This window comes from Leptosomus discolor, chromosome 15, assembly GCF_034619465.1.
Source record: "Leptosomus discolor isolate bLepDis1 chromosome 15, bLepDis1.hap2, whole genome shotgun sequence".
Lineage (NCBI taxonomy): Eukaryota > Metazoa > Chordata > Aves > Leptosomiformes > Leptosomidae > Leptosomus > Leptosomus discolor.
The window spans coordinates 18,024,158-18,037,200 of record NC_141405.1 but is presented as its reverse complement, the minus strand read 5'-3'; the positions used below and the strand labels follow the sequence as shown (position 1 = coordinate 18,037,200).

The following is a 13,043-nucleotide window of genomic DNA, read 5'->3' as shown; positions in this document are numbered from 1 at the left end:
GTGGAATCGGAATTTGGAAGGTTTTCTTGGGGGGCCATTACATGGAGAGAAAACCATGGAAAATTACCGACCTGCTTTTCGGTAGACAGACACCCTCAGCTTTGTGCTTCTGCTAAGGGCTAGAAAAAGATTTGCTACATATGGAGTTCTAGGTTGTAACTGAGAGGAGAAAATATGTTCAGAAACAGGGGAACTGGGCCGGTGGAAAATGCTGTCAGGAAAATAAACTTCTGGGGAGAAATCCAGGCTCGGTGAAATGTGTGGTAGCCTTGCCTTGCAGGGGTCTCAGTGGAGTCATGACTGCCCCCAGCACAGGTCAGCAGTGCGAAGCTGAACAAATTCTGGTGCTTTAGGTTCAGCAGTGGCAAGAAGCTGGAGGAAGAGAAACCCTATTCCTCCTTCCTATTTACACGTTGGAGACACCAAGATACTAGAATGAGTGGAGAATAGGGTCTAACAAGCATTTCAGCATATTTGTGCTTATTGAACACACCAACCCCACTACTTCCTACACTGAGAGAGCAGGCGATTTGTAGGCACTAGTATATTTTTATCTTATGAGTATATTTAATATAAACTAAAACTTTATTTCTCAGCCAGGCTATTCTTGTCCCTAGATCTGCCAGTCCCCTAGGAAAGTCTGCCTTTGAAGTTGCTCCAAGGGTGAAGAAGAACAGATGTGTGGGTGCTGGTTGATATCGAGTGGTCTGAAGGTGATCGCCAGCAGCCAGAACCTTACCTACTTGCTACAGAAAGGCCAAACACGAGGGCTGGAATGAGGACTGAGAACAGGACCCCTTCCCGCCAGGATGGGGTGCTGCATTTCCTCCTCCTTGTCTTAGGCTGCATGAGGCTGCTTCTGCTTGTAACAACTGAAAAGTCCTAAATCCATAAAAACAATGAGATAATGCAGGTGAGCCCTTGGAAGGAGCCATCTACTACTATGGCTTTCTTTGACAGAAACTGATGCATGTCAGGAAATTTCCTCTATTATCCCTCACTGTTGCCTGTTTGCTTGCTTGAGTTCTTATGTCACTGATGGAAGGGTGGCTTTAAAAACAATAACGTGTATGGGACTGTCAGAGAAGTCTTTTCAGACACTGAGTTATTAGAGGTTATCTTGGCCTATAAGGCCACTGCAGTATAGGGTGCTGTGTCCACCCCAGTCCTTAGTGAGTATCTACAATGCACGAGGTCACATCAAACAGTCACCTCTGTTTTGCTCGCTGTGCGGTAGTGATGGTGGTGTCCTGGGATATAATGCAGTTGTTCCACTGTGTTGTGCCGTCGGGAGGCAAATGCTTGGCGCTTTGCAGAGGTTGGGTTCATACCTAAAGTATTGTACAAGTTATTTGAGGCACTGGGATGGGAGTGCATTTTTGTCATCCTGTAGCGATCCAAGACGGGTGTTGATACAAAGACGTCTGTGTGTGACAATGCCCGCGACATAGACTGCTCGGGGTACCCTGACCGCTCCGGGGAGAGCAGGGGGTCTTGGGAGTGGAGGCGCTCTGCGGACAGAAGCTGCTCGTCTGAGAGGATCCGTTCATAGGACATGCTAAACTCTTCGGGCATGATCCTCTCAGGAGACAGCACTCTGTCCTGGGACATGGCCCTGATGGGGCGGCGGGGCCTGTCCCTGTGGTTGGTTTGTTGAGACATTTTGATGACGTTGATAGGGAGCGTGCCCCGGGCTGCCAGGTCGGGCAAGTGTCTCCTCCTCATGTAGTATTCATCAGCCTCTTTGTCAGCTGTGGGAAAGGAAAGGGATCAGTTAGAAATGTCAGAGCATTGTCCCACAGGGTGAAAAGCAGCTGTGTACAGCACGCAGCCTTGGAGCAGCCTCCTGGTGGATACTCAAGGGACCATCTACCAGCAGCTGGACCTGGGCATGGACATACCTGCCAGGGTGCTGCCTGTCAGAGATGCCAGCCCTGTGTGGGTTCTGTTGCCGTGGATTTATGGCAGACAGAGAGAGTTATGATTTCATGCAGACAGGTATATGTCCCTGTGCAACGAGTCACACCTTCTCGCACCATGACACAACAGACTCCATATGCTGTTGAGTCCAGACCATGATATCACATGATTTACACGTAACAGCAAGTTACAGAGAAATTATCAAATGTCACCTTCACAATACACTTACAAAGAAAGCACAGGGAAAGTGAGATGAGGCAGGCAAGTTTCCCATTTGAGGAAACTCATGCCTCAGATGTGGATGTGCTTAGGAATTCATGAGTGATCTCGTCACATTTTTAGTTACTGTTTTTGAATATTTGTAAATGTGATCACAAAGCAGGTTTGGTGGGCATGGGATGCTCTCTCTGAGACACCGAATCATCTGCCTAAGGTTTCATTTTCCATTTCTTCAGACACCTTGGTTGATACAATAGAACTTATCACGTGGAAAGTTTCTTGCTCAATTTGCTGCTTCTGTGTCTTTAATGATCTCTTTGTTGCTTGGAAACTCAGCACGCACACACGTATGCACACGCGCGCGCACACACACACTCCTCTTTTTGGCTTTCAGACAAATGCCTCAGACTCAGAGAGGATGTTGGCTGCTGCAGATATATCCTGATATGTCACTACAGCAGCTGGAACGACCTGATTCAACCAACTTGTAAACTGAAGAAGCAACTCCACAGTTATTTCAGATTTTTTTAAAAAACAGCAATAGAAACACAAAATATTTCTGGTAAACCCATTTGATGTTCATATGCCTTAAACTGGGATTACCTACCTGGAAGGAGGATTAGCAGCCCTTGTGCTTCAAGCCTAGTGCAGCTTGTGAACTGTCTTGATGTGCCTGTGGCTGTAGCGGTATAAAGCAGGGAACACCAGTCCCTTACCAGTATACTGCCACAAGAGGAAGAGCAAACACTGGCCTCTGTGGGTCAGGGTATGGAGTCATGTTTAGTGCTCAACACTGACCATCTGTATGTGCCTTCTTCCTCATTCCTTTCTCTGAGTTGTTTTCTTGATATGTCCAAAAGCATCTCCCATCCTTTCTGGCTCATCTGTGGCTTCAGAAGACCCTAGCGTGGGACCTACCCCAGCCACTTGGCAGGCAGCCACCCTCTCCTTGGAAAAGACAGCACGACACCCACTGGTGTTCAGGAAGTGGATTCCTCATGCAAAGGTAAAGAAAATTTCTCTATCTTACAGAGGAAACAGAGTTTCTTGCAAAGTAACCTTATGGGAGCAGCCTGACATAGAAACTACCGAGCTGGGAACATGCACACGTGACCCAGTGCGCACTTTCCCTACCAACCTTGAGCCAAGTGTTGATGGGCAAAGACATCATCTCCTGTATGTGCTGGCCAGCTCCTTGGACCTGTCATAAAATTCCTTTGGGAAGTCTTTTGCTTACAAGACAAGTAAGATAAAGATGCATGAGCATGATAATAAAGAGGAACCCCATAGATGTTCTCAGCTCCAGCATTTCATTCAGCAGTAGGTAACGTAAGATGAGAAAGTATCAGACAGTGGAAGAGGAAAATTTCATGTGCGTGGAGTTTCTGAGGATGTTTGAGTGACAAAAAACTGCTGCAAGACAGTCTGGGCAATCATGAGGTGGGTGAGGTAGAAGGTGCCACTTGGTTTTGAGTCTCTGTAAGCATTTAACTGACCTAGTAGTTAAATATGGTGTGGAAATTTCCTATTTCCTCTGACATAGCCATAAATCTATAGGTTTTATGCACCACGTTGGCTGAGAAATGAAGATAATTGGCTGGATGTCCCACAAGGCAGAGTACTTTTGGAGGAAATGTCAATGCCTTATGGTATACGATCAGTGCAGACAACATTCCAGAAGTTTGTGCACAAGGCAACAGTTACACATTGGTGCCTTAAGGTCTTCAGCCAAACCCTGGAGTGCTGTAAGCATCCTGTGTTGGATGATCTCAGTCACTAATTTCCTCATCTCCTCTCCCACACATTCATCGCTCTCCTCAATGCTCCCTGGACCATGCTTCTCATGGTGCTGTGAACAGTACACATAACCCAGAAGATCTTAGAGGAAAATGGTTGATACATGTGCCTTTGTGCCAAGGGAGAAGCTCAGCACAGCTCTGTAACCACAGCGTTTCTGCACTCAGGGAAAGCAATGAAACAAATATAGCTCGAGGCTTTTGAGATCGGAAGCACTAGGTGCTTCATCTGACGGGTGGGTGTGGGAACTGTGAATATCTGGTTGCATAGTTTGCTAAAATCAAAATGTTTCCAGGACCTAAAACCATCCATTCTGACTCATCTCATCCTCATTGCACCATCAAGTTCACTTGAATAGTGAGACTCTGATATTGCTACCCCTTATGTTTTCATTGATGCTTATATGACAACTACTGTTCATCATTTTAGCCAAAATAAAATTACAATAAAATATGTTTCTCCCTCATGGATATGCTTAAAAATTCAGAAATGTGTGCTAAGGGGATTACAAAAGGCCAGAAATGATGAGCAGACAGAAAGAAATCACTGGTGTATCAATTGGCAGAAATGTCTCTTTTTTTTTTTTTTTTAAGTCAATCTCATACTTCTAGAGCTTCACGCATGTTTTTCAAATGTTTGGAAGTGGAATTACTGGAAATCACATTTTCTGCACAATTTCTGTGCTTTTTTCATTGGTTTGGTTTTGGTTTTGGTTTTGTTTTTTCCATCCTTTCTTTCCTCCTTTGACAATTTCTAGAATGTCGACGAGGGCTGGTCTCATCAAACTTCAGGAGTGTTTGAGTGCTTCATCTGTCTTGGCTTTAGCATAATCTGATTTGCTCTCAGACAGGTTTTTTTTTTTCCTCCCATTTGAGAGGAGGCCCCCAAATGAGAGCTCTTACTCACACATCTTGCCTCAACATGTCTAAGATGCCATCGCAGGAAGGCAGAGCACAGCTCCTCTGTCACTGTAATTAATGAGGTGCATTTGTGGTGTTCTGGGAAGAGAATGTAGAAAAGCCAAGGGTATTTTTCCTTCCTATGGTTGTATGTCATCATGGTTAAAATATATGCGTACTGTGTGTAGGGACATGATAGTAATTTATTTCCTTTTCTTTCTCTGCAGTTCCAGTGTATTTCCTCTTCAGGCTTGTCTCTCCTGTCATAATTGGCTTCAGAATTTCCAAGCTGCCTAGTCATTCGTGATGATTCTTTAGCCAATACCAAGTGGTTTAATATGCCTGAAAATATTAGCTTACTTCCTGACTGACCTTTCTCACTTAGCTGGAAACAGCAATTCCCTGGAGCACTGGGCAGGACAGAATTAATGCAGCTGCTCTTGCTCAGCGGCGTGTTCCCACACCCACCTACCGCTACTCCTCCACATGCCAGCCTGCCAGGGCTGCCAGGGTAAAGCTGGCACAGGGCTTCCCACGGAGGTTGTACCCTGCCCCTCAGAGATCCTCCTACCTGGTTTCGCAGCTAGCAACCCCAGGTGGGCTTCCTGTTGCCAGCGCCTTGAAGTAAGAGCTGTGGAGGCGAACAGCCATAGAAGCAGAAAGCTCTCTGCTTGCATCAGGCCCGGTTTTGGCTGGCTTCTATGCAGCCAGCAACCTGTTTGCTACTGCTCCTAAAAGACTTGGACCATCTTCAAGCCCTTGCTCTAGAAGGAGAAGCAGCCGCGGCGCTGCTTTCTCAGTCAAACGCCAGCAGAGGTGAGCAGATCCAGCAGTGAGGAGCTGCCCTCCCTGAGCTGGGCACACGCCCCAGGGACGCCCAGGTGCGGGCAGCAGGTTTAGCTCATCTCCGCCTTGTTGCACCAATCGCTTAGGTGGGTCTCCCGGAGTGGGATGTACTTCTTTAAGCTCTAGACATCAAAGATTAGACTTATTATCCAGCAAAGAGCTAGGTGGCTTACCAGAGTAACTCTGCTGCCAGTGAGAGACCGGGACCTTCAGAGGGTTCTTAGGGAGATGACTTTCACTGACTGTAGAGATGCCTGCATCAAACTGACAGACAAGATGCCTGGTTGCTGAATGGCTAAAGTAAAATGAGGTAGATCTGGCTATACCCTTGTTGAGTGCGGTCTCCTCATATCTGGCAAGGAGATACTAAATACTAATTCTTCCTGGAGATGGCTTGATTATTCAATTTAGATATTCTTGGGCAGAAACTGTCTTTCACTACCTGTCCCTGCTAACTGTGGGTAAATAAGTGACCTTTAGCTGTCTGGCAAGCCTGAAGAAACCCAGGCAAATAGCTGAAACACTGATTAAGAAAGTATCATCTAATGCCTTTTCTTTTACTCAGATAAAATATTTTGTTTGTTAATGAGCTCTTCACAAAATACACATTTTTTTAAACTATGGCAGTGAGTTCATTAAAAACAAGCCATTTTCAATATGAAAAATAATACCCCAATAATTCATTTGCAAAGCCCAGCATTTAGATATTACTTTTTCTGGATTTTGTGTTGCCTTTAGCTCCTTCATATCAAAATAAAAATGACATTTTTGTCATTTTACAAGGGGAGGTCTAGGAGCTGGGTACCTATTTTCCATGGCTCTGGAGAAGACCAGCTTCTGTGATTCGGTGAGTCTAGAGGTGCTGAGTTTATGAAAGCACAGGGGGAGCATGGAGTGCTTAGCACTTTTAGAGCTGAAACTGCTTGTTTAGTTGCTCAAACATGTAGTGTGAGGCTGTCAATTTGACATTTGTCAGGTGCTTTGCAAGACAATGGGTTGGTGCCTTGCAAAGATGACTGAACTATATCTAGGCCTGCCATTGATGGGTAAATAGATTGTATTTCCATTGCAGTGTACAGGGATTCCCTTCTAGGGTTGATGCTGCTGAAAAGTTAAAGGGGTGAATGAGCCCCACTCTAGCCAATGGCCAAAGACTAACTCTGATGATGTTCTTAGATTCATGTTGACTGACAGGCAGCCTCTGAATGGGGACAGCTAACTGTCCAGAGGGTCAGAAAAAGCTCAAGAGAGGGACCCTGACTATGCTCAGCACATTCTTGAGGATGTTTAATCTTGGCACCTTAACACAAGCTTATTTTTGTCATTTTAGTGCTAGAGTTCAACACTTATTCTCTTCTGATGTAATCTACTGAGGGGCAGGTTGGACAGGGAGGGGCCTGTCCTTTCTTCAACTGCTGAGCAAAATTTTCTGCACCTGATGGGCCAGGCTGCTAAGTGACAACTTGATAAGGTATTGTTCAGTGCACAGATGGCATTGCTTGGTGTGAGTAAATTTATACTCAATGTGTCAGGTAAGCATTTTAGGCGTAGGTAGAGGATAGTGTTCAAATTCGACATGCATTTCCAGATGTTGGCTGTGGAAGGGGTTGGAGTTTCAGCATTCATTTCAGCGTTCATTTTAGCATTCATTTGTGGTTTTTAATGTTTAAGTGAGATACATCCGTAACTTTAACATGGAGCTCAAGATTTCACTGAACGTCTATGCACAATATGTAAAGCAATAAATGAACCACCAGCTGGAAGAAGTCCTGACCATCCCCTGCATCATGACAGGAGCAGCTATTATTGCTGTTCCTGGTGGCCACTTCTCTAACCTGTTCTCAATGATGCCAGGACAGAGTTGTCTCAGAGTCTGAATAGGAAGTAAGTATCCCAGGTAATCCCAGGCACTGCAAATCAATTAATTACAAATGAAACAGCAGGTTTGGGGGCTACCCAGAGGGTATATTTTTTTTTGTGCTGAAAAATTTTCATTTCAGCTCAGAAATGAAAATAAGTCATCACCTCAAAATGGGGATATTTTAAAACAGTAATATTACAATGTCGTGGTTTGAAGGGTTTTCTAATATCAGATAGTATCATCAAGGCTGCTCAAGAACATGGACAGTTCATCACTGGGATGCAGAGAGGGAAGAATTCTTACGGTTGGGAGTGTGAGATCCAAATGTTACCAGGGAACAAAACTCATGGCAGAAGCAGAGTTGTGCACACTGAACAGGGAAGATGGCAGGCTTCAATCACAAAATGCCTCATCTCTGTTCTCCAACTTGGTTAAGCACATGCTTACTTTTAATCACATCAGATGTATCTGTCTTAATGTTAAACACGTACATAAATCCTACACTGAAGTGCCAAGGAGTGGGTCGAGATTTTTGTGTGCTACATTTCCATTCCATCTTCTCTTCTGAAAAATCCTCCACAGAGATTCCTTACGGACTGTCCAAGGGCTTCCCTGCCACTTAATTTTGTGTGTCTCACTTAGCTGGCTGAATTGAGAATGCAGGTTTCGTATACACTAAGGAAGTAGGATCTGCTCCTCATCACCTACCTTCAATGAAGCTATTGCCAGTATAAACACCCAAGTTATCTCTCTAAATTAGGCAGAGTGAATACATGACTGCATCCAGAAAGCGCTCATGGAAACGCACATACTACAAACCTAATGTCAGTCTGGAGAGAGCATTTGCCTGCAAAACCAGCACTTACTTCATAATCCCACCAAAGCTGAAGAGTTTGCCATCAGCAAAGGTGATGGGCTGGAGAATTACAGAAAAATTGGTAGAGCAATGCAATACATAAAACAGCAAGAAAGAACAGATACTAACTAGCATGAATGGGGTAGTGAGCAACACACTGAAATATCAGAGACGCACCATGGATCAGTGCATGACACAGGCCAGGACCAGAGCCGACACATACACCAGGAAGCACAGCAGATCGCAGCACTGCTCAAGGCAGGCAGACGTGCTCCTATGAAATAGACGCTCCCAACCATTTCAGCAGCTTTCTGTTGGCTTGGGTTTGTCACCTGGTTCCAGCTGCCCCCATGGATGGTGAGATAACTGCCCTGGCTACGCTGAGGTGAGCTTAGCTGATCTGAGGCAGCCAGCTTGGCTCATCTCAACTCCAGCAGAAACAAAAGAAGGGTTCTCAGATGGCTCTATCAGGAGCAGATATGAGGCTGAGTAGTGGGAGGCAGCACAGCAAGGAGGTCAGTAAGCAAACAACCATATGCTTTCACAGTAATGAAGTGACTATACTCTTCCTTAATGGGAAGCAACAGCCAAAAGAATCATTACCTGAGACGCCAACTTGTGCAGTACAATGACAGAGGGAAGAAGGTTATTGCCTTAACATTGTGCCCACTGCGGCTTACGAGCAAATGAGATACAAAGGAAATGAAATGAGCTGACACCTACTTAGCCTCTTCAGAGAAGAATATTTACTTGGGTTTGTCTTGACAGCAGACTCATAGGATGGTGGGAGGTGAGAGAGGTTCTGGAAGGACCGGGAGAAGGACAGATCATAGGGTTCGGTGGCAGAAGTAAGGATGTTGTTCATTCGAGGCTTGTCTGAAAAAAAACAACAGAGAAAGGCATGTCTACAGCGTGCACCAAAGTAAGCTGAGAGAGGCAGGCCATTCCCACAAACGAAGAAGGGCTGTATCTGAGCCAGCCTCAGTGACAGGCTGTTGGACATAATTCAAACTGGCACCGGCAGATCAGTGAAAAATGGATCCTGTGGCGTTGTTTCCTTGTCCACAGTGATTACAGAGAGAAGCAAACTGCTGCCTCGAAAGCACCTGGACCAACCAGCTCTCTTCACAGCAGGACGGTGGGTCTGGTGGACTGTTAGTCATCTCATTTACCACGGAGGGCTGTGTCGTGGTGCTGTGGACTGACCCCACTGCAGCCTGCATGACTTCAGGCAGCATCACCCACCCTTACCCCTGGAAGATGTGCTTCCCTCACCCTCAGAGACATGGGAATTAGTCTATTTTTAACTGGGGCTGATAATCAAATTGCTCTCTCATCATGCCAGGTTTCTGATTAACGCTCTGAACCTGGAGGCTCCTGGTCAAAGCCGGTCCATGGTCCCAGGGGTTCTGGTAGGCTCTAGAGACATCCATGCTTCCCCTGCACGTAGGAAAGTGTGAAGTGGAGCTGTGGGGTGCACATCTAGGTACAGTCAGAAGACAAGGCAAGGTTTGGAGAGGTTTCTGAGGCAGGAAAGGAGATGCCATCCCTGAGGTTTGGAGGATGCTCCTCTACTTATTTTTATTTTGTTGGTCACTGAGGGAGTCCCCAGCCAGTGTCAAAATGCCCACTGTCAGGATGCTAATGCTGAGGGTACTGTCAATAAAGATTAGCACAGAGCCTGGACGTTGTCCAGACAATTTGCAGAGTTCTGAAATCACAGTCCTTTGCTGCAAGCTGGATGGAAAATAGTCTTTCATCAGCTCAGCCAAGGGACAGGGGCCTGTTGAATTGCATTTATAACTCCCATGTGTTCAGATATTAAAACAGGCAGATACAAGAGTACTAAAAATAGCAGGAGCTTCAATTATTAGAAGAAAAGCTATGACAGACTGCAGTGGTCTCTATGGGAGCTTGCAGCAGTGATGGGATTGCATTAGCTGAGTCAAAAGGCCAAGGAGATGGCTGCTCCAAGTATGGTTTGAAAATGAAATCATAGGGCTAAGCTGTCTCATACTGATGAGGAGTGGTAGAATGCCCAGGTCTTGGGTTCACACATTCCTGTTGTGTACCCTTCTAAAGTGTGGTCATGAACAGCAATGCTCAATATGCTGTCATGTGCCCCAAGACCCCTCTTACCTCCTCTGAACTGTGGACTGATTGAGATTAAAGCATAGATTCTGCCCAAAAGTAATAGAGCAGCAGGGGAATTTCACCTTGACAAATGTGTTGGCTTTGTGCAGAGTCCAAATATTTGCTATCTTCTCCCATCACCCAGAAAAATTTAAAAGAATATCCACCCAAATAGAGGGCAGATATTTCAGCAGACATTTTTCTAGACCTAAGTCACAAATTAAAATATTTGCTGAAAAAAAAAAATGCAGGATACAAAGGATACAGGCCATCTCCTCCCCTGCTTCATTCCTCGTGCATTAGACAGCAGAACATCTTCTTCCTCTCAGAGTGCTCACATTTCACTATGTCCTTGGTACTCTCTGTTGCTCAGAAATTGGCCCAGCAGTTCCCACAAATGTCTGCCTGTGGAGATGCAGAGCTGCCTCCACAACTTTTCTCCCACTGTGACTTCTCCTAGGTGTTCTAAACCTTCTGTCACCTACCTTTCACATTGTACACATGCTTCTCAGTAAAAGACAGACCGAGACAGTCTTGTCTGCTGGCACAAACCTGCTCATGATCTCCCAACGCTAGGGTAGTCAGAGCACTCCTCTGCAGCTCTCAGCAGAATTACATGCCCAGTGCTCAATTCAGAGGCACCTGAGCCATTTGAGGTATACCAGGCTATGCAAGACAAAGGGCTGAAAGGAGTGATGTGGGACCTATCAGAGATCTGATGCCACCCATGTTTAGGCACTTGAATTACAACTACCATGTCAACAAACCCAACACTTACTCCTTCCTGCCCTTGTTGGCTCAGATTCCATGCGTTTTGCTCTCCATGAGCTTCCTCACAACGAAGCTTCCTGCAGAACAAATCACAACAGTGCACTCTTTCCCAGCTATGTCCAGAGTATGACCCTGAGTGGAGGAACAACTTCTTCTTTCCTTGAGCACCAATCTGGCAGCAGCATGGGGTACCCCATCTTGTGTGATCCCCCACCGCTGCCGGCACAGTGAGATGAAGGGAAGGAAACTGCTCTGCCAGGAACAGGGACTTCACACATTTCAGCAAGCACCTGCATGCTGTTCTCTGGGCTCAACAACTGACAGCCAGTATCAGCCGCCCTGTAGAAAAGGAACAGCCTAGCTCTCTGCCAGAGCATCAGATGGTTCCCAGTTCTGAGAAATTATGAAGCACTTTCTTACAGATTTTAGCTATGGTGAACGTTTCCTTTTAACAATGTAATAACCATCTTGGTTAATAAACTTCTTTCCTATTGCTTATATATGTCTCTGCACTCCTGGAACAGGGTCATTTTCTGGCAAAAAGAACATAGCTCCAAGTGAGTATATAGCTAACGTGTCATCTCTCTGAGAACATTATTTTCTTGCTGATGACTTCAATCCACATCTAACAGACTGACTGCAGGATTAGGAAGTGCATCATATTCATCAGCGCACTGGAAACAATTGATTAGATATTATCCAGTAAACAGAGACTATATCAGCATTGAAACTATGTCCCCACTCCTGTTTGTACTTGTGTGGCAAGGACCCTGGGGTAACATTTCTTTGCAAATTTCTCAGCCAGAACCTGTATCTAATCTCCATTTTCCATGGAGGTTTGGACTCGCTGAAATAAGCCCGGTCGTATGTATGGAATTTGTGTTCAATGCCAAAGCAGGAGCATTAATTGACTGCTTGCATGAGGTGTGTGAAATTAAGTGCCACACATTTATCTGATGGGCTTGTGCAGAGTCAGTACATCTTCTTACTGCTTTTTCCATCCAGTCAGTCAGGAACAGACCGTAATGATTTTGGCAAATGAGAAGTCACCTTGAAATCCACTACCCATCGTTCAGCGAAATAAGGGATAAACTGAAATGACCAAAGATAATTTCAGATATCTTTTGCATAATGTGGTTTGAGGGCAAGATCAGAGAACTGAGAGACTCTAGTAAGGAGAAATATCTTGTGCAATTTATATTCTGGGACCAGATCAGCAGAAATTTCTTAGTAATTCTTCACTCCTGCAACGTATTTGAGTTGTGCTTTTCTCTGTTCTCTGCCCTTTTTGTTTGTGGTGTTTGTTGGCTCCTATGGAAGATGCAGGACATAATTAATTAACAGGAGGTAAATAAAAAGGTCTCTCCATTCCCTGCAAGGCAGCTGAGGCTGTACATTGCTCTGTTCCTTAGCAGTCCCACTCATTCCATTTCAGCTCTACGTTCAAGGCAGTGGGAGACAACACTGGAAAATGGACAATGTTGCACAGTTACTGGGACTACCTTTGAAAGTCAGTATTAGTTCACAGTTTCCTCACCACATCCTGCAGCCACGTGCCATTTTATGCCCCTCTGATACATCATGCATCCTGGGCACAATTAGCAAAGTTATTTGCAGAGGGACGTGGAGCAAATGAAGCTCACCCAGTGCATAGCATATACAACAGGCATGGGAACATCATCCAGCAGTGTCTTTTCTCTTGGTTTTCATATTCTCTTTGCTACAGCCTTAAAGAAACAGC

At 45.3% G+C, this 13,043-nt stretch overlaps 1 protein-coding gene across 1 annotated transcript in view; it reads right to left on the bottom strand.

The window, feature by feature from the left end:
- Window positions 1–1,200: 1,200 nt before the first annotated feature.
- SHISA6 (shisa family member 6) overlaps window positions 1,201–13,043 on the bottom strand; it is a 265,438-nt gene continuing 253,595 nt past the window's right edge. Inside the window, exons 5-6 of the mRNA XM_086473488.1 lie at window positions 9,122–9,274; window positions 1,201–1,751 (exon numbers count right to left, since the gene is read on the bottom strand). Of these exons, the coding sequence (XP_086329614.1) occupies window positions 1,201–1,751; window positions 9,122–9,274 (704 nt within the window). The remainder of the gene's footprint in view (window positions 1,752–9,121; window positions 9,275–13,043) is intronic.